Source organism: Schistocerca nitens, chromosome 10 (genome assembly GCF_023898315.1).
Source record: "Schistocerca nitens isolate TAMUIC-IGC-003100 chromosome 10, iqSchNite1.1, whole genome shotgun sequence".
In the NCBI taxonomy this organism is placed as follows: Eukaryota; Metazoa; Arthropoda; class Insecta; order Orthoptera; family Acrididae; genus Schistocerca; species Schistocerca nitens.
In genome coordinates this window covers 143,556,616-143,579,857 of record NC_064623.1, presented here as the reverse complement: position 1 = coordinate 143,579,857, position 23,242 = coordinate 143,556,616, and the positions used below count along the sequence as shown (strand labels likewise).

General features: G+C 40.6%; 1 protein-coding gene across 5 annotated transcripts in view; it reads right to left on the bottom strand.

Annotated features, from left to right (window-relative positions):
* Positions 1-23,242, bottom strand: part of LOC126210127 (glycogen synthase kinase-3 beta) — a 325,023-nt gene that overhangs the window by 72,115 nt on the left and 229,666 nt on the right. For 4 of the 5 annotated variants that reach the window (XM_049939273.1, XM_049939275.1, XM_049939271.1 and 1 more), the window contains one exon: positions 1,494-1,684. In XM_049939273.1, coding sequence (XP_049795230.1) covers positions 1,494-1,684 — 191 coding nt within the window. Of the gene's footprint in view, positions 1-1,493; positions 1,685-4,280; positions 4,347-23,242 lie in introns of all 5 variants that reach the window. The other variant, XM_049939272.1, reaches the window with a different exon arrangement.

Here is a 23,242-nt window from a genome sequence, read left to right as displayed (position 1 = left end):
AAATTTAGCAATTTTACCAGTTATACCTTTATGTATCCTAACACTAACACACACTGAACACAAAGCTAATTTAACAACTGCTGCAATTCCTTTTGCCTTTTAATGTCCACGAGATGGTTTTGTAGTAATCTTGAGCCAATTCTCCATTTTCATTCCAATAAGTGTTACAACAACTGTCTGAAGTTGCGAAGGAAGAAAATTTATTTACTGATGACTAGTCATCCATTGTCAACTCAGCAATAAGTAAGTATTGCATTACGTTAGTTATACAAATGGGAAATTGCCCATGAAATCAATAACTGTGATAAGGTCACATGGCCTCCACATGTCCTCATTACTTACTGTAAGAGTGCTCCAACAGTTAGCAATGTGCACACGTGGATGCCCATTATCTGTTACCACAATTATTAATTTCATGGCCAATTCTTCACTTGTATGAACGATGCAACCCAAGACTTACCAGCTGATAATGGAAAAACAGTTCATAACCAGTCATGAATAAATAAAGCAGTGTTCATAACAGTTAGTGGAATCAAAAAAAGCTGCAGACTCATTCCAACCCCAGCATTATAGAGATGTCAACCTAGTTATGTTGCAAACATGACTGAAAAAATTAAATAAGCCTTAATTATCATCATTAGTTTTATTTATGTTTTCATCATCACTGTCAATCTTATCTTTCTTGTAGTCTACTCCAGTCTGTCCTTATGTCAAAACGAAAATCTTATCTTAGTCCAAATCCAGCTCATTTAAATACTGTATAATTGTGTTCCTGATATAACTGATAACGTGTTACCTAAACTCGTGTAGAAAGTGCTTCAATTGTGTGCAACTCACAAATCTCAGTCTACCTTTTTCTTCATTAAGTTAATACCTTCCTTCTACTTCTAATATGAACCTTTATGTAATTTAGTTACTGAAAGGCAATATGGCAGGTTGCACTACAAGTTCACGATGATATGACCTCTCGATGTCAAGTTTCCTGATGCCACAGCACAACTGAAATTGGAAGTTGGAAAGTTATGACCACATTGCAAAGGATAATCAACCATGTTAATATACTTGAAAATGGATAATTACTCATCCACAGCTTTTAGGATTATTGATAAAGGCAATGATGCAGAGGCAGAATTTTATTTTCTGTATTATCAACTTCTAAAACATTTAAAACAAATAATAAGCAGCACATGGTAATGAAATGTAGTTCCATTAAATCAGGCAATGAGTGAGATGAGAGAAAGGTGAGGGAGGGGGCAGAGTAGTAGTAGTAGTAGTAGTAGTAGTAGTAGTATGAGTTTGTCAGACAATGAAGTAAAGTAGCACACAAAAATAAAAATGTGATTATAAATAACTACCATTATGCCATGTGAATATTAACTTATTTTCCTTTGAATTATTTTTACTGTCACCAACTGATACACTGACCTTTCTTCAATGTATGCCCTGTGTTCAGGAATCTAAGGACAAATACTTTTTTCATATTCCATACAGACCTTGAACCTCTTATCCTGGAGCACCTTCTTGATGGCCACCATCTCTCCTGTATCACATAGCTTGGCCTGATAGACAACGCCAAAGCTGCCATTCCCAATGACTTTTGTGTCCGTATAGGACACTTCCTGTGGTCTGTCGGGACCCTGGCCAGGGGTTGCTACTACTGTAGTCACCTTGCTGCCATCTTTGCCTGAAAAACATGTTTAAGTAAGGAGACACACAATCAATCAGTTCATTATGTGACATGGTAAACAGGCTACTCATATGATCACATGGTTGACACAAAAATAAGGAGTCACAATAAACAGGCAAACAAGAGATACAATGTACACACTTCAGGCATACACTACATGATGATGAAATTGTGAACATTCACGGTAATTCCCATGTAACTTACACGGCTGGGCAAAAGAAAACAAATGCTACACGAATACAAAACAGAATGGAATTGGCCGGCCGAAGTGGCCGTGCGGTTAAAGGCGCTGCAGTCTGGAACCGCAGGACCGCTACGGTTGCAGGTTCGAATCCTGCCTCGGGCATGGATGTTTGTGATGTCCTTAGGTTAGTTAGGTTTAACTAGTTCTAAGTTCTAGGGGACTAATGACCTCAGCAGTTGAGTCCCATAGTGCTCAGAGCCATTTGAACCATTTTAGCCAGAATGGAATTTAACAGAGAAACAAAACTGATATCTTAAGGAAAATAGTAGAAAAATATAATTTACAAAAGGATAATAAAGAAGAATGTAACAACAGCCCCCTCCTACACACACACACACACACACACACACACACACACACTCTGCAGAAATGACATTCAAACTGTTTCAACTATGGCACAGAAAGTTTATACATGCCATATAATTATTAAAATTCATATGACATGTGCTTCAGACAGTCAAAACTGCAATTTTGGTGATGGGAAACAAAGCTGATGTTGAGGGCGAAAGACGAAATTGTTGTCCTTTCAGTAAGTGTTCCGTGACTTAACCTGGTACCTAAGAAAGGTAAAAACATTTTCACTTACACTCAAATTAAATTAAGACTATCAACATTAAATGTGAACTGAGTACTTATTAGTCACCATTTTCACCCAAGAATACTGTCCCAACAGCTCCCATTTGTGTACACAAGAGATTGGAGGAGATTGGTGGGTGTTTACCTATTAACCATACAGGCACTCTGAACCAATGACAAGAATTTATTTGGATTCAATTTATTATTATTTACTCACAGACTTACACGTATCCAGGACAACTGTTTGACATCAAAATCACAAGGAAACTACTATACTGATACCAAGTTACCTCTAAACAAACATTTTTTCCACTTTGATTGGGTTCCATTTGGTTTCTTAATTTAATAATAAAAAGAAGGAATCACTGAGGTACTTATCAAAATTTCACAGCTCTGAATGAGAAGACAGGACAAGCCCAAATCAAAAGATCTAATTAATACTGTGGAAGACATGCTGTCATCATCACATCCTGCAAGATGAAATGGAGTAAAGTATAAATTGTATTTATCACACTTTATAACATTTTATTGCTTAGAATTTGATCTAACTTCATGTTTCTTGATGGAGCCAGCATCAGCAGTAACCAGCTAAAAACAGTAACTTGCCAAGAGATCTGAAGGTAACAGGAGTTTAAAAAACAATGAACCAGAAATGCCTTGCCCCAAACAAAGTGACTGTCACAAGAAAACCAATAAACCAGTGTAATCAACAAAAGAGGGAAAGTTTATTATAACAGATGCATCTTTGTTTTACATCTCTCTCTCTCTCTCTCTCTCTCTCTCTCTCTCTCTCTCTCACACACACACACACACACACACACACACACACACAATATCCAAAAATTACCATGACATTTCTGTGATCCCGATACTGCAGGAAGGTAAAACACTGTTTATTAAGTTGTGATAAAAGTTAAAGTACACCCAAGCAATCTCCTCATATGTGAGCAGATTCCTTGTCTCACAAAGCTTCAGACAGAGTTTCAGTGTTGTGGACCGGTCTTTATAATTTTGTCTCTTGCCAAGCAGGAGGAAAAGCAGCCACGTACCAGGTTAATTTGTAGTAAAAGCAGAAACACTGTTATGGGTTTCAGGGATTTATACCAGTCACAAAAACTGTATCAAGGGGCACACAAGGGTACTAAAAGTCTCAAGCTATACCTATCAACACAACTGCAAACCAAGTACTATCACTACTGCTCCATAGACCTCAGCAATCACAGATTTCCCAGGGCTTTTGAGACTGAAGAGTTTCTTCCTCAAAGTTATCAACTAACGAGGGAGTTTCACTTCACATGAGTTGGGTAAAAGTATGAAAGTAATTGAATTTAATATTTTTCCTTTGTAAGAAATCCCAGGAAACTTATTATACATTAGACTACAAAATTTTGATTCTCACTACTGAACCATTCTCCACCAGATATTTTTTCCAACTGAATAGGAGAGGAATCTGTACCTTCCCACTCTCCACTTACAGTTAATTGGTTCCACAACAGTCCAATGAAATGGAACTCCAATTTCAGACTTCAGAAACATAAGCCTGAAGTATATTTCTGAAAGTGCTGTCCCAGGTAATGACTTTCAATATACTGAAATTTTGTTGTTGACATAAGACTCATTTTACTACATCCACTACATGATACACACAAAATCAAATGGGCATCTACAGTCACACCATTACAGGAAGATGTGCACATGTGATCATGTACCTACACCACAAACCTTCGCAATACTACCAAACCAGACACCCCGATTGAAACAATCTTTCTTTACCTCCTTCCGTATGCTTCACAATAGCTTGCAATACTGCTAACCTCTGAGCATTTCTCTTTTCTGATCCTGAAAATGCAAAGTGAAGAATTGCTCATGAGCTACTACTTTTTCTGCAGTAGGTAAATGATTATTACACACAAGTCCAGTATCTAATGGACACTACAATGCCACAGAATGAAATTGATAACTCCAGTGTTCTACTACCAAGTACTAGTGGTACTGGAAGCAGAAAACACTCTAACAGTAAATGTCTGAATATACATCTTCTACAAATCAATACAGCACACTGTACAAAGTATATTTTCAAGTATCATAAGCTAAGTTTTAATGTGAAACCCTTGGGCTCAATAGTTTACTTTAGCACTCTGCTACATGTTTTACAAATGTCAGATTGGGAAATACACACAATTCCTAAGTGAATCTATTTCTTATATCTATGCGATCATCATTGGGTCCAAAAATCATCACATCAAAAAGTGTTTATACACACCATTACAATTTCAGTAATTGCTGTACTGTCTGAAGTCTGTAACCAGACCAAATCTAATTCTAAAATTTTACCACTGAAATGATAAAGATAAAAATTTAGCATCATATTTAATTTTACCCATTCAATTTTAAATATTTCGTATAATTATTGACTGAATTTAAAAATTTAAAATGCCATCATGACCTACTCATTAAGAGGTATCATCTTTTTATCATAATAAGGCAAGTATTGCTGCTAGAAACTTTGTATATGTCTTGAGCCAGTGTAGTTCACAACATAAAGTACCCAGACTATATTCATCCAGCAACTGACAATGAGAGAACTTAGGAACTTCCTGCAAAGTTTATGCACACAATTTGAACACATTACGAAACTCACTCTCTGACACTACTTTGAAATGATGAAAGATGACAGTTTATCATTTACTATGTTTTCACTGTTCATGCAGTAAATGATCCAACAAATATGCTAACCTTCAAAATTGAAGTAGGTTTTTTTTAATTTAATATATCTGCAGCAAATCAGTCAAAATGTCAAATTTCGTTATATAATTTTATTTAATTTTACAGAACGGTGTTTCTTATCCTCAAAGGGACACTTCACACAGCACGATTCCCCCAGCAAGATGATAGTAGGATACAGAGTTATGGAAGACAGAGGCTATGACAAAAACCTACTGCCAAAGATTACAACCCTCTGCGTATCACACACACAGGGATTGTGGGATAAGATTAGAATAATTACTGCACTTACAGAGGCATTCAAACAATCATTCTTCCCATGCTCCATACATGAATGGAACAGGAAGAAACCCTAACAAGTGGTATGATGGGATGTACCATCTGCTGTGCACCTCAGTGGTTTGCAGAGTATAGACGTAGATGTAGTGCCCAAAATATGTAACCAAATAAAAAGCAGGGAAGACAGATCAGAACATACACCGAATACTGTTCCCGCCAATGGCGTCACAAAGCAACTGGTCCACCGTTAAAATGGTCAGACCAAGAAAATTTTCATATCGGTGTATTTTTCTCAGTAATTTAATGTAGTATCTACGAAAGAGTCATATCACTAAATCCGTCTCCTACTCATCCACCAGTCTGGTACAAATAAATATCATAGTACCATTTGAATACCAGTATCCTAGTAACAATTTTAATTTTTTTTTTAATATGATTTCGATGTTCATTTGAATCCAGATATGAGGACCATTTGAAGCACAGTCGGATCTAAACCTACATGCTGGCTGCCAATACTATCTAACGCCTGTCCAACTCACCTTCGTTGACAACTCCTGTCGGCAAGTTTCTAAAAATGACTATCCCTTATCAAGAAGATTTACTCTTGTTGCCTAGGGAACATGCCTAGGGAACATCTCAAATCCAGAAGACCAGCATATGCTGGTGGAGTCCAAATACTCTCCAGCGGATTCAGCTGGAATGTTGAATGGAAACCGGAGTAAACAGCCATTAAAATACAGAACCTAAGACATCCCGAATAGCAAATGTTTAGGAATTTCTCATCTTAGTGAATCTGTACACGGTATGTGCAAATACAACATGTACATGTGGGGGCTTTGCACTGACAGCAAGTTTGATTGTTGTAATACTCAGATAACCAGCCACACTATAAATGGGTGCCCCAACAGACGTTTCCATGGTGGTTACAGGAGTCTACATGAAACACTCGACGAAAAGCTCCATTTGATTGAGTCTTCCAACATTCCTGCGTAGCCTGGTCCTCTGCATGTATGTACTTTTTGTTGTAAAATAATTTTGTTGTTCGAACTGAGGCACACGAGATTTGATTTTCCGTAACATAAACGGTATGGACATCTTGAATCAAACAACCTTCACGTCACATCAAAACAAATACAGTTCGCATGAAAGGAAACCGATATTGCAGCCGGCTTCGACCAGTGACGTAGTGAACATGCGACAAACGATGTAAACCGTGACTATAGCGTCATATCACTGGCGGTATTTTGAAACAAACAAAGACAGGTTTAATGACGAGAACTTACTACATTGGGGGAAAAAATTGTTGAAATTAAAATCGTCATCAGTCACAGCTCTACTACAATTGAGGATCCCATAAAAACCGAAATAAATCTAAGCTAGTGTTGGAAAATACACAGCTTACATACTTCACGTGGAAACCGCTGTACGCAATTACGAATATATGTACCTTTTTGTAGTAAACCGGAATGGTTATCGCAAGAAGAATTTTAATTATCTATCATAAAGAACACGAATCGAGGAAAAAAAGGACTCACAGCTGTGTAGGGGGGGCACGATAAACAGTACGAATTTTTCTTAAAAATATATTAATCCTAAAGAAATACTGATATGGGGGCTAAATATTTAAATACCCACTGAAACAAAGATTATTTTGTTTTTTAATAAAAAAACATTAAAAACATAACGCGCACCAAAAAATGAGGTCGAAGAAGACATTACAATGTGTCACTGGTTAGTAGAGCAAATTACTATCTACTAGATGGTTCTTGCAGATACAACAGTTACGTGCGACACTACATAGAAGCATAAATTTTGAATGGATTACCACTGCCGTTCGGTAATGTAATATGATCAACATACAGAAATATGATACACTATTAATGTATGGTCGGTTATCCCTATTGACGATGCATGCGCATACGTACACAGAACTCCGGCATTTAAATGCCTAAAAATAGGTAAAAAACGAACACTGCATTATTAAAAACGTTGACGCAACCGGCCAACCATAGTATTTTGACATCTACGGGGCTACGTAACCGAACACGTAAAAAATGAAAGATTTACGCGGTGTCGTGTGAATGCAGCTTTCGCACGTGCAAGAAAAAGAAGAAAGCGCTACAGAGTTTTCTTTGGGAAATGGAAGTTCAAACTTACTTTTTTCTGAGAAGTTCTTTCCTACAGGGCTCATGGTAATGGTCGACAGGCTTCACAGCCCGTTCAAGGGCCGAAGCCGAAGTCGCCACTGCATTGTTGAACAGAGGACAGTCGGGACCAAGGAGCACTGACTACGCACGGAGCAAAGAGTAAAACTCGAAAAGTAGCCTCACTTTTACACGAATTGCTCCTTTATATTGACATTTCCCGGGGATAAACATTTCAGTTTTTGTACGAGCAGTCAACTAGCGACAAGATCGCTACTTTTACGAAAAAAGCGAGAAAAACCTGTTTACCGAAAAAAGTATTTGGGGGGGTTTCCTTCATTTTGGCTCAATGTATTCTGTACATGACATGGTAAATAAATTTGCATATACGCCCTTCAAATGGCTGACATGTTTATGACTGGACTACACTATTCAAATGCCAGTTTAATTTGCAATCTATTGATGTATTAAATTATCGAACGTCGTTATTCGCATTTACCAGATGAAACAAAATAAATTAAAATTACTCAGTTACTCAGAAGTGGGGCTTTCATTTTTACATTCTTGCTCAAACTGCAGCATATTTCGCACACTTAGGCCGGTATTACACTATCAAATTTCTTTGTCAAAGATTTGATCAAAGATGTGATCCAATATTCCGTCCAATATATTTGACAAAGATCTTTGTCTTAGCGCTACAAGGGGTATTACAATGTCATCAAATTTTTCGTCAAAGTTCAAGATGGCTGACAACAACTTGTTATTAACCGCAGCAGTTGTACGTACCCCAATTGCATTGTGTGCACATGCGGAAAAGAAGTGGGGGAAAAAATGGAACCATACATACGAGGTTGACAGTCTTAAAAGTCCGGGGATTACAACTTGATAATAAATTCAGTTGGGAGGAGCACACCACAGAACTGCAGAAATGCCTTAACAAATCTGTATTTGCAATTCGAGTGTTAGCAGACATAGGCAACATAAAAATGAAAAAGCTTGCATACTTTCCCCACTTTCATTCCATAATGTCATATGGGATAATATTTTGGGTTAAATCTTGAAGTCAAACAAAAGCTTTCAGAGTCCAAAAGCGTGTAATACGTATTATTTGTGTAGTAAATTCACGGACGTCCTGCAGAAACCTCTTCAAAGAACTGGGTATACTAACTACTGACTATCAGTATATTTACTTCTTAATGAAATTTGTCGTAAGTAATATATCTCTTTTTCCAACAAACAACTCAGTTCATACATACAATACCAGGAACAAAAATGATCTGCACAAGGACTTAAAAGCACTTACTGTAGTTCAAAAAGGGGACCACTACTCAGGAACACTCATCTTCAATAATTTGCCAGCTAACATAAAAAATTCAGTTAGAAATAAAGATGAGTTTAAAAGGAGCCTGAAAGACTTACTACTGGCCAACTCCTCCTACTCCATTGGCGAAATTTTTAATAAAACAAATGATGTATTGTATTTACTCATAATATTAGTATTGTTATTTCAAATTAAAAAAAAATCGACATGTTCCACATCCACGAGGATGTCCTCAGCACGGATCTATGGAACGAAAAACTAATCCAATCTGGGTGAAGCCGTGGGTTTTACGACGACACGATGAAAGCATTCAACACAACTTGTTACGTGAGCTTACAGCGGAAGACGTCAAGTCGTACATCAATTACTTAAGAATGGATGAGCATACATTTCTGTATATGCTCAATGAAGTGTATCCTCATATCACAAAGCACAACATTCACTTAAGAACTGCTACATCTTCAGAAGACAGGCTCACTGTAACACTCCGATTCCTTGACACAGGAGAGGGTTAGGTTAGGTTACGTTAGGTCTCCAATCTTCTTAATCTATTTTGTATTCAGGGTGCCTCACGTTGTAAAGCGCCTCATCAGCTTCAGACATCTCTATTAATTTTGTAGTTGTCGGCACACACCAATTGTATTTACCGGCAATGGTTATAAAAACACTACAGACGACAGAACGCTGGAGCGACGCTAGCGCTCCATGTGGTAACATGTCACATTGCAGTGAACAGAAGACAAGCGGTTTCTTTGATCAAATATACAGCGAGGCCCTAAATTTGATCAAATATTGGACGACATTTGACAAAGTCCCTATTACACTATCAAATATCTTTGACAAAGATATTGGACAAAGAAATTTGATAGTGTAATACCGGCCTTATTAACAATCACAACCTGTTTGTCTGTACATTTGAGTACTTAAAACAGCTGCAGAAATCGGCCGCGGCACAACACGCACTGACAGTGAGAGACCGACCATATAACAAAATTAGCCGACACGCAGGTTCTCGCTGTGGAGAGGAGCTACAACAGTATTAGAAAACTGCAAACATTGACAATAATTTCAACAAGGAAGAAGAAGGCCTCAAGTTCAACGGAAGACGGATTCTAGTGCTGTATGACCGAATGTTGCAGATAACAAGGAGAGAACTAAAGATATAATGAAGAGTTAAAGCCCCTCACACGGTTACTGCAAAGCGCCATCGCAGAAACCTGAAACATGTCGTAAGGACTGCATTACACAGTAATCTTTGTCACGGATCATTCACAAGACTTGATAGTGTACTGGAAGTAATTAATGGTATCTTTTGTGGACGTTAGAGTGCTGTTATAGCTTTTATAAAAGTGAGTCACAATGTTCCATCAGAAATAGTCTGCCAAATTGTCGTTGCATCTAGCTCGAGCCAAGTATTTCGAGCTAGCTATCAGATCTCAACCGAACTGCCACCTCGACACATGCAACATATTCATGGAGAGAATCTAAACGAAGTGCAATTCTTGTAACAAAAGTAAGTCGTTTTTTCGGCATGGTAAACTTACGCACTTACTCCAGTGTTATAATTAATATGAACAGAAATGAAATCTGTCTCCAGTGTAAAAACAAATTTAGCGTATTTACATGTTTAAAAAATATAAATACAGTTTACAAATTAGCATAGCAACTCATCTATATTACTAAACGGCGGGTTTCCTATCTAACGCCTTCCAGGGCCACAAAAATTTGATAGTTAACATTTAATTACTGACTGAATTTAAAATGCTGTCATGATCTACTCATGAGAAATGCCTAACACAAATACTGGTGGAAACAGCGTATGTCTCTTGAAACGGAGCAGCTCACCGTGCGAAAATGCCCATACTACTTTCATACAGCATTTGAGAATCAGAGCCTTAGCGACTTCCAACAAACTTTACACGCAACTTCAACCACTTTCAAAGCCTTTTCTCGCAGATACTCCGCGCAAAATGCAGCAAAACATCAGCAACAGGTTTTAATTTATTACTCCTCTACTATTATCTCTATTCGCTACACATTTTTCAGACAGTTTTGGTTTCGACTACTTCATTAGTCCTTGGGTGAATTATCCAAAAATAATAATAATAATAATAAAACCTACATAACTAGAATTGTGTTTCTTCAGCTATAAATCTTTTACGTGCTTAACTTCAAATAGTCGACACATTAACTAATTTCAGATCCCTGAAGCTGTTTTATACGTGAGAGTTCCATTCTTTAAAGAACCAGGGGTGCGGTTTCTGGTGTACGTATTAAGTTTGGTTGGAACTACTCGAAGTGCCTCAGGGTCAGTCTTTATATACACAGCTTTCTTTGTTGCTGCTATCAAATAAATATACGACGGGAATAAGTATGTGAACGGCCCTTGTCGGGTCACAGACCACTTTTAAATAACGATACTGATCGTCAGCAACCAGATTAACTACCTGGACAAATAGAAACTCCCACTAACATCCATCGTTTCGGATTGCTTTCTCACTTCATCTTCTTCACAACACCCCCGAAACCCCGTGCCCCTGGGACTGTTTTAGATGGCTAATGTTTTGTTAGTCGGTCACCTAAGGACCACGATAAGCTTACAACCATGGCAGTTGTCGGTTTTCTTCTTTTTTCATTTAAGTCAGATGTTTTTCATCAATGCATTGTGTCCAACACGTTGTTAAGATGACCATTTGATACCGGTTCTTTTATCTTCTCGGAAAGTACCAACGTTCCTACAGTTATTTAGAAGATGCGTGTGTTTTGTTTATTTTCCAGTTGTACAACCATTTTTTTTCTCCTTTTAAACTAACGACTTCGAGTCCATTTGAAGACCGTCCATTTGGCTGAAACTGTTCCAAGCGGACTTATGGTTACAAGTCACCACTTTCTAACTCCACCCCCTCCTCCCAAGCATGAGTGATAGTGACAAGCCCCCACGGGAAATGTCTCCTGGCACCAAGTCATCGTGGTTCGATGGCTCAGTGGTAACAGGTAGACTACAGATCCAAGTGCCTGTAGTTCGAACCGAGGTCAGAGGATTTCTATCACTTACCATTTCTTGCACCACTGGAGATGCTTGTTACCAAGAAAAATGCTGACTTTTACTATGGTTCGTAGTCCATGCAAATCCTCCTATAACTGAATGGGTAAATAATTTCTAAGGTCAGAGGAACGCAAAAACTGGTTTGATTCACCCCTTCACGCTGCTATCCCTGCAACCTACAAACACTAACTTGTTCAGTCAAGTCTTTAGTTTCCGCCTACAATTTTTATCCCACACATTTCAATCCATCGCCAAACTATTCTACGAGGTTTCGGGATTGCAGCCGGATCATGTTGACTTCTTGCCACGATATTTCGGCTGGAAATCGTTCTGCTATCTTCAGGTAAGTCAACATGATCCGGCTACAATCTCGAAACCTCACAGAATATTCAGTTCGCCAAGAAAACTTCAAGAATCACACCAAACTGATGATTTCTTGATTCTTCAGGTTCTGTCCTATCAGTTGATCCCTTACTTTAGTCAGGCTGTGCCACAAATTTCTTTCCCCTATTCCACTCAGCGCTTTCATTATCTATTCGATCTACGCACATAAGCTTAAACATTCTTCTGTAGTACCGCATTCAAAAAGTTTCGATTAGCTTCTTGTTTGAACTGTTTATCATCCACGTATCACTTCCGCATGACGCTGCACTTAAATACATTCAGAAAGCGTTTCCTAACACTTAAATTTATATTCAGTGTTACCATATTTGTCGACGATGGAAAAAAAAAGAAAAAAAAAGAAAACACACACCTCGAAACTTCATCTGTGAGAAGATAATTCCAGTAACCAATAACTCCATAATCAAAGAGAGATTTGAAATGTATTTACTTCTTTAATTTGTCAAATTACTATACAGTTATTACTATACAGTTGCTACGTGCGTATCAGTTTATATTTTTTAAAACCGTTTTTCCTTCACCTGCAAAATTTAACAAACTGGAGTTACGAGTTTTTCGTTGCATGCCATGGTTATGTTTTCCAGAAAAGCATTTCTCACTATCGCCATTCTGAATTTTACATCCTCTCTGCTTCGGCTATCAGTTACTTTGCTGATCAAGCATCAACATTCAGCTAATGCCTGCTAAATGCCGATTCCACACAGATTCATTTGCACAATACTCGGGAACTGTAGTCCACCAACAACTGAGACAGCTTGAAAAGTCCTCGTTCGACCAATGCTTTAATGCTGCTCGTCTGTCTGAGACCGCAAAAAAAAAAAAAAAAAAAAAAAAAAAAAAAAAAAAAAAAAAAAAAAAAGTTCAAATGGCTCTGAGCACTATGGGACTTAACATCTTAGGTCATCAGTCCCCTAGAACTTAGAACTACTTAAACCTAACCAACCTAAGGACATCACACACATCCATGCCCGAGGCAGGATTCGATCCTGCGACCGTAGCAGCCCCGCGGTTCCGGACTGCAGCGCTAGAACCGCACGGCCACCGCGGCCGGCAGACCGCTACCAGACAGAACTGATAGAGGGAAGAGAGAAGGTCGAAAGAGAAGAGAGTTTCGTTACAGGTTCCTGTAAGAAAGCGCGAAGGTGTCACGGCCATTTTCATCCAAATGCACTGGCGAACGCTTCAAGAGACTCGTTGGGCATCACCGTGTGGTTTATTGGTAAAAAATTTCAGCTGATACATTGCTTCTTCCTACGCGTACGTCGCGAAAAGACAGAATATAAAATAAGACAGACTGGAGCTCACACGGGGGCCTCAAAACAAACTACCTTCTCGTGCACCATTCAGGAGCGAAGCGGAACACAGTTGCGCGGTGGGAGGGTGGGTAAATGTCACTGCTACACAGAGCACCCTCCGTCACACACCATCAGGTGGCTTGCTGAGTACAGTTGTCAATGTGCTACTTTTAGCGTGTCGCTACCTTACGTAACAGCCAGATTCGACTATATTACATACCTGCAGTATACTGCTAAATGTAACTGGTTAAAACGGTTACCCAGTGCCTGCTGCAGGTCGCCTAGCTAACAGCTTCCAGGGGCACAAATATTTCACTTTCAGTATTTCATAAAATTGACCGAATTTAAAAAATTTGAAGTTCAGTTAAAATCTACTCCTCAAGGAGTGTAAGGATGAACACAATACATCAAGTAGAGGGTGCGCCTGGAAAGTTTGGTGAATGCTCTCGGGACATAAACGCGAGTTACAAACAAAAAGTAGTCGCCATCAGCTACAACATACCTCTGATAGACGACTGTGAAGCTGAAGCTGTTGGAAACGCAGCAGACGCTTCTTGTGGGACCGCTCGAAGCACCGCGGTTACGCGTTGTTGGATGTCTGCAACGTCTGAATGCTCATGTCTCGCTCAACGCAAGCTGACTGTTCAACACTTTCTCCAGATATGGTGCGGCAGAATTATTTTCGTTTCCACGTCTTAGATTAACCCTGAAAGGCTTTAGCTCTGCAGACGTTGCGCGTGGCCAGAATGCTTCGAGCGATTACAAAAGGAGCGTCTGCTGACAGTTTCCAACAGCTTCACAGTCCTACGTTGTAACTAAGTGACTATTTTGAAGACCATTAAAGGTATTATGTTTGTAACTGCTGTGCCCTTTATTGTACAAGTCCATTTACGGAACCTTCCAGATGCATCTTTGAATAAAGTTAGAAACTGTGCATACAGGCTCAGTAAGGAAGAAAGACACATGCTTTGAGCGGCGACAGTATTAGTGATTCTGAACAAAAAACTTCACAGACATACGAGTATGCCCTATTCCGAATGATTTCTGAGATTTAAACTACTTCGTTATTTATTTTCTGTGTAATTCAAACAGTGTGATTATTTACGATGTACCACAGTAACGTAAAGGAAGTTGAGACGAACAATATAATGCTTGACACCTGTCGGTAAGCTACCTCAAACTGGCCTACAAAACCTACGTACGCTACGTCGCATGCATGTTTTCACGCAAATTATTAGTTCTAGAAGAAAAAATGAATAGGACACTTTTTGTAGGAAATTTAATGTAGTTTAATTTTTTACTGCGACACAATACCTCTGGAGGTTACTGTTTCCTAATTATGGAGGAAGAAAGTACTAAAAGAGATATTAAATGTCTTCTGCCTCAGAAACAATTCGGAGTAGGGAGTAGGAGCACAGAATTTTTCCGTTCAGAATCACTATACCACCACTGTCACCCGTCCACCTGAGCCCTGTATGTTTTGAGGCTGCGCAAAGCATGGCGCGGAAATTACGTTGTCGTCATCCAATAACTGAGAATGACTGCGTGTAGCAACTTCCAACAACCTTTATACATTATTTCAAATCTTTTCTGAACTATTTCTCGCAGACAACCCAAAAAACAAATAATGGAAGGGGGACAGTTCACTCTCGCTTTCCATGCAGTGAAACTTCAGCATCAAGCACGATCTTTTACTTCTTTACTACCAACTCCATCCGCAACACATTTTGCAGACAGAGAACACAAATACCACTGCAAAATTATATCCTTGTAGGACACACATATCAGGACATAAGAAATACAGAGATGTTTGAAACGGCTTTTATACGTAGGCGCTCGATTCTGTAAAGAACTGGGAATGGGGGGGGGGGGGGAGGGGGGGAATGAAATGAAATGATCGTGTGGCACTGTCGACCGGGAGGCCCCATCCGGGGAAGTTCGCCGCCGGGGTGGGGGCAAGTCTTATTTCAGGTGACGCCACACTGGGCTACTTGAGCGTCTGTGATGAGGACAACACAAACCCAGTCCACGGGCGGAGGAAATTTCCAACCCGGTCGGAAATCGAACCCTGGGGGGAGGGGGGGGGGGTTTACTGGCAGATAAGTGTTAGCACAAAATCAGTAGATACGTATTAGGGCTATAGTGTTACGTAGTGGCTCTCTCGCCCTCGATCAGGTCGGTGACGTCCGTCATCCGCACTGGACCCGAGGCTCCCGGCGCCGACGCTATCTCTCCCGTGGGGCGGTGGCCGCAGTAGGCATTGCGGGCCGCTATCGAGCGTCGAGTCGCCCGACGATGGATAGATCGAACACGTGCGCCCAGAGCAGGGACGCGACGCGGCCGACGCACGCCTGCGACCACACTCCGCAACGGCGGCACACCGAAAACGAAACGGGGTAGATAAGCAGTGCGGCGGGCGGTGCGTGAGAATCCCTGCCACCTGTGACGGCACGGAACGCGTGTAATTGTGTGTGTGCGTTCGTGCGCACCGATAAAGGTATTGTAGGTTTTTTTTTAATGAGTAATTTTTGTTCGTAAAATTTGCCGACAGGAACGAGTAACGAACACATGAGAACTGCTACAGCCGCGTGTCGTGGCTAGGGGTATTCGAGTACGTGCAGCGCAAGACTTGCGCCCACCTGGTCTACACGGTAGTTTCTCGATGTCGTCGCTGGGTGTCCGTTATATTCCAGAAAGCCACCAACCACAGTCCGGAAATACTTTTACGAACTGACGCAGCAATGAAGTATAATACTTCATTTATTTTAAAATGATTTCTCTGCCAGTTCTAAGAAATAATTAAAGAACAAGGAAATTATGGTAACAGTAATAAATTAAAAACTTAACGATTCGCTCATAGTATTCAATAAAAATAGAAAGTAGCTGATCTGTTGGCTGTTTCTACATAACCCGCACATGAAAACGGAAAAATTAACACTGTCAATTTTACATTTCGCACAGACTGTTGGTAGTGCCCACAGATAGAGGTACTCAAGGTACCCTCCGCCACACACAGTCAGGTGGCTTGCGGAGTATAGATGTAGATAATGTTATTATCTCCGATTACAACATGATTTCTGAGAAGAGTACACAATAAATTAGAATCAACAGGTGAATACTGGTGATTTTTTGTAGTACTCAACCTAAGTGAGTGCCCCAACTCACCACTTTTTCGTGAAAAACAGCAAACCGTCGACGTTGTATTTAATTTAATATTTCGATTCTTCGTAACCTGAAACTGTTTGTGAGGGAGTCAAATTTTTTCCGACTTTGTTTGATTTTTGCGTTTATTACAGGAAATAATACAAATAAATAACCGCCAACCTCCTACTTCAGGAACCAGTTATTTTGAGCGGCTTCAACAGTGAAACTGGCGTGACAGAAAAGGTATAACCGAAAACCGGTTGTTTCAGTGATAATCGCCATCCGTAGGAAGGCTAAAGTGAGTACTAATATTTTGAGATTACGGTAAACTTGTTTATAAATGTGTTTACAAAAAAGCAACTTAAAGTGTATATGAATACAACATTTCGTAATGATGTGGAACGTGTCACTTCATATCTAAAAATTCATCTATTGAGTAGAGGGAGTTGCCATTCAGAAACACGCGAGAGTGTAAGGACATGAAATGGATGTGGTAATTGAGAAGGGTGTGTGGGAGAGTTGAAATAAATGAAAAAGCAAGCGATAAAAAACCCAAGAGAGGTTTTGTAAAGGGTAATAAGTCTAGAGATAAGAAATAAAAAAATGAGGTTTGCTAGTGGCACTGTAAATCTATCACGCATAGGAAACGACTGGGAAGAGCAGTTGAATGGGATGAACAGATTCTTGAAAAAGAGATTGTAATACGAGCAACGAAAGTAGAACAAAATAAATGCTGATTCGAGGCATTTTGCTTCGGAACGCTAGATCCGCAGCTGTATAGTACTGAGAAAATTTTGTAAGTTTTTTTTATTTTGTCCGTCTCATTTGCATGTACGAGGGTTGCTCACAAAGTAATGCCCCGCATTTTTTTTCTCAGCCGAAAACACTACTACGACTGTGAAACGTTACGTATGCGTTATTTGAAGTCTAGTAAGTGAGTGCCCCAACTTTCCGTCACTTCCGACAGATAGCGTACCTGCAAGACAGTTTCAAAATGGCGTCTATAGGTGATGTACGTTATATGCAGCTTGCTGTCATTGATTTTTCAATGTAGAGAAAGAACCTGTGAGGAATATTCAAAAACGCTTGCGCAAAGTCTATGGAGCATCTGCTGTCGACAGAGATACAGTTAGTCGCTGGGCACGAAGGGTGAGGTCCACGATTTGCAGCGGTCGAGGAGACCATCCATGGCTGTCACACCCGACAAGTTGCAGCGACCTGATGTCATCTGCGAGGACACAAAGGATGCCATTCACGGAAGACATTTTGAGGACAAGGAGGAGGGGATTTACACAGTGAAACACTGGCTCCGCAACCAGGATAGGAAAGGTACCGACAGGGCATACACGCACTTGTTTCGCGCTGGAGGAAGGCCACAGAAAGGGATGGACATTACGTGGAAAAATAGGATGTGTAGATAAAACAACATTCTTTCATGTAATTCTCATTATGTTCAATAAATAATAGTTGAAAAAAAAGGCGATGCATTACTTTCTGAGCAACCCTCGTATATACAATTTCTGTTGCAGTGGTGACCGGTTTCTCAAGCCACGCACCTTGGTATTAATTTTAACGTCATACAAATGGTGCCAAAAGGTAGTAATAGCTTCTGTACAGAAATTCTAACTGTGGGCAACAAGTGCTCTCATTGATAAGATAGTCTATGTGTCTACCGTTACATGCTATTGCTAGTATGTGTCTACTATTATGGTAGACACATAGGTTATCTTATCAATGAGAGTACTTGTTGCTCACAGTTCAAATTTCTGTACAGAAGCTATTCTTGCCTTTTGGCACCATATTGCATGACTAGTTACGGTTAATACCAGTGTGTGGTTTGGGAATGGGCGTGTCAAACCGAAAGTGGTAACCACTGCAGCGAAAGCTTTTTTTTGTCATCAAATAATATATAATTTCCACAAAGGTAGTGGAATGTAAACGAATTGAAGCAAGGGATATTGAGGAAATAAGATTTAGGAATGACTCACTAATGGTAATAGGCGAGTTTTACTATTTGCCCTGAAAAATAATTCAGACTGAAACTAGCAAGAAAATAATTTCTGAAAAAGATGAAATTGTTGAAAACGCATAGAACTGTAATATTTTCATCATTTCGCGGCCCTGTCAACGACTGTAAAATATTAATTTTAAATTAACAACAGCCTCAGTTGCAATGTTTACTAAGGTTTCAATTGGGATAACCCAACCTTCAAAATAAAAGGATTTGTCCATAATCATAGTTCCTTTTATTCTGAAGAAGGTTGGGTTATCCCAACTGCAACCTAGGTAAATCTATGTAAACAATGCAACTGTGGCTGTTGTTAATTTAAAATTAGCATAGAAATTCACAGTGTTAGGAAATCCTTCCTAGTGAAGTCATCAGAAGATCGAAACAAATTGGAAAATGGTTTACACAAGCTATCTACATGGTGTGGAAAGTAGCAATGCACTCCACACAATAAAAAGTGCGAGCATTGAAGAACATCCGATTTCGGTTACATGGTAAATTAGAGAAATATAAAGGTTGTAGAGTCAGCTGAACACCCATGTATTACAATTAAGAACATCCTGAATGGAACTATCACACAGAAAATGTAAGGAAGACTAACCAAAGACTACGTTTTATTGGCAGAATCTCAGTTCAATAAATCTAATAAAGAGACTGCCTCTATTACTACGGTCATTCGTCCTCTGCTGGAGTACTGCTGAGCGGTATGGGATCCTTACCAGACAGCACTGACGGAGTATATCGAAAACGTTTAAGGCAACTCGTTTTGTATTATGGCGGAGTAGAGGAAAGAGTGTCACGGATATGACAAGCGAGATGGGATGTCAATCATTAAAACAGTAGTGTTTTTCGTTGCAGCGAGATCTTGTCAAAATTTGACTATTGTACTTGATAATGGCGTAAGGCCGAATTTGTGATAGCAATATAAGTTTGTACTGGCAAATTGCGGAAGTAAGATTCAAACAATAAGAGAAATCGGGGGTTCGCAGGGAAAAATATGTCGCTGTTCATTCCTCCCACATTTTTCGAGATTGGAACGGTCGAGAAATAGTCAAAGCCGCTGTATGGAACTCCTAAGAGTTGCAGAGCGGCCGGAACGCACCTACTGGCAGCGCCGAACAACTCCGTGTGAGCCCAATTTCTGAGGTCGGGGTGCAAGCCCGCCCTGCCCCACCGTCGCCAGGACGACAATGGAGCAGCGGCCGTTCTTCCACAGTCAGTCCTCGCTCAGAATCGATTCCGCACCGCTCGTCACGCACCCGTATCGATCCTGCAGGTCTGTCACGAAATAAGCAGGGCGTACCTTTGCTGCGCACATTTATGGACGACTTTTCTGGCTGTTCGTTTTCTGACCAGCTTAAGTATACAGTGACATCAACTCCAAAGAACGCGAGATGCGAATATAAATGAAAACAGTTTAGTAAGGTCACTGATACGAATCATTTACAGGAGAGTGTACAATCTGACAGATGCCGACCACGAGGAAAATTTACGTCTACACACGTGTTCCGCAAGCCACTGTACAGTACACAGAGGGTATCTTGTACCACTACCAGTCATTTCCTCTGCTGTAGAGCGAGGGAGAAACGACTGCCTAAAACCATCCGTACTAGCACTAATTTCACCTTATCTTCGCAGTCCTAACGCGAAATGTACTTCCTAAAATTCCGCAACACTGCCTCGCGACGAAAGGGGCGTCGTCTTCCCAGTTGAGTTCCCGAAGCATATCGGTAACTAGTTGAGTTCCCGAAGCATATCAGTAATACCTGCGTGCTACCTACCTCAATGACACTACTTGGCTGCAATTACAGATTCCTGTGAAACAAATCCTTATACCTACAGTGCCTGTACGTCGAAACGTCGCCGTATGTTAACGCTGCTACCCGTCTGGAAACCCGTTTTAGTGCAACACACCGGGTAACAAGGAAAAGCAGCTCAACTTTCCTATGTGCCGAGCCCGGACTAAAACCCTGAACCTCTGCTTTCGAGGTCGGTGCAATTACGAACTAAGCTGCGCAGCTACAGCCACCCCACATATTCACTTCTGCCAGTACCTCTTCTCATTCTCAAACTTCACAGACGCTTAATGATGTGCTTCCAACCGTTTGGCCGGGTTGTTCTTTCCATTTTACAGAAGACTTAGAACACCATTGATCACTCACTGAGAAAACCTCACAGAACCTCTCCTGCATGCATCGGTGGACTATCGTGACGGAATGGCGAACTCACAGCCCAGGTAATGTTTCCAGAATGACTCTTTCACCCTGCAGCGGAGTGGGATCTGTACCCAAAGGCATAATGTTCTGGATGGCCAAACTTTGGGCCAATGTTTCGGATTAAATTCCAAATCTCTGTACAATGTCTCATGCGATGAGGACATGTCTCTCACTGTTGTTCGTGACTGACAGATGGGGAAAGTTAAGCGCAGTGGCCCACTCTGTGCTCTTCGTGGGTGGGTAGTATGTGTGCAGGAAAAAAACACACACACACATTCATTGAACACGTTTTTAAATCGGACTAGAAAGTATTTCTCCTACCCCATACAGATTGCCAAGTCCATACAGGCAGTTCCGAAAATTTAAATTTGCGAATTTGTAATAGCTACACTATGTGATCAAAAGTATTTGGATACCTGGTTGCAAATGACTTACAAGTTCGTGGCGCCTTCCATCGGAAGGTTACTTGGTGGAACGGCAGCCCATTCTTCACAGAGTGCTGCACTGAGGAGAGGTATCGAAGTCGGTCGGCGTGGCCTGGCACGAAGTCGACGTTCCAAAACAATTCAAAGGTGTTCTATAGGATTCAGGTCAGGACTCTGTGCAGGCCAGTCCATTACAGGGATGTTATTGTCGTGTAGCCACTACGCCACAAGCCGTGCATTATGAACAAGTGCTCGATCTTGTTGAAAGATCGAGTCATCATCGCCGAATTGCTCTTCAACAGTGGGAAGCAAGAAAGTTACTAGAACACAATAGGGGTGCAAGCCCCCTACATGAAAAACACGACCACACCATAACACCACAGCCTCCGAATTTTACTGTTGGCACCAAACATGCTGGCAGATGACGTTCACCGGGCATTCGCCATACCCACATCCTGTCATCGGATCGCCACACTGTGTACGTGATTCGTCACTCCACACAACGTTCTTCCACTGTTGAATCGCCCAATGTTTACGCTCCTTACTCCAAGCGAGGGTTCGTTTCGCATTTACCGGTGTGATGTTTCGCTTACGGGCAGCCGCTCGACCAGGAAATCCAAGTTTTCTCATCTCCCGCCTAACTGTCATAGTACTTGCAGTGGATTCTGATGCAGTTTGGAATTCCTGTGTGATGGGCTGGTTAGACGTCTACCTATTACGACCCTCTTCAACTGTCGGTGGTCTCTGTCAGTCAACAGACGAGGTCGGCCTGTATGCTTTTGCGCTGTACGTGTCCTTTCACGTTTCCACTTCACTATCACATAGGAATCAGTGTACATATGGATGTTTAGGAGAGTGGAAATCTCGCGTACAGACGTATGACAAGTGACACCCAATCACCTGAACACGTTCGAAGTCCGTGAGTTCCGCGGAGCGCCCCTTTCTGTACTCTCACGATGTCTAATGAGTACAGAGGTCGGTGATATGGAGTGTCTGGCAGTAGGTGGCAGCACACTGCACCTAATAAGAAAAATGTATGTTTTTGTGGGTGTCCGGATACTTTTAATCACAAAGTGTATGAAAATAATTTTAAGATCTATAAAGCAAACCCTTGGGGGCACGTAACAGGTACCCGTGGCATGAATTGTTCACCTCCTAAATATCTGTTTCACGTCCGTTATAAATCTCACAAGTATTTACACAGCTAATAAAAATTCAAAATCAGTAAGTTTCAGAACTGTCTGTATGAGATAAGGAATCTGTGTGGGGCTAGGATAAATTTTATACTTTTGGTTCCATTTAAAAACGCGTAATACTAAAAATTTATTTTATTTGAGTAATTATTTTCTACTTTTTAGTCTTGTGTGCGTTTAATTTCTCAATGGATGTTAGACTATATTATTACTACAGCAAACTGCTGTGATTGCGATCTGACAAGGATCAGACTCAGAAAACCGGCAGAGACTGGACGACCGGTTAGCTGAATATGAAACTGAGGATAACAACGAGAGGAAACTGGACAACGAAGATGGCGCGACAGAATGACAAAGCTCAAACGAGTAACCCTCGAGCGAAAACATAAGTCGCGGAATCTGAGACCAAACGAACTGTCTGTGTGCGTGTGACGAGAACGATACGAGACGATAGCTGAAGGCAGGGCCGCGGAGCGGTTGGCTTTATCATGAAGTTGCGAGCACTAATTCCCCCCCAGCGCTGCAGATACTATACTAG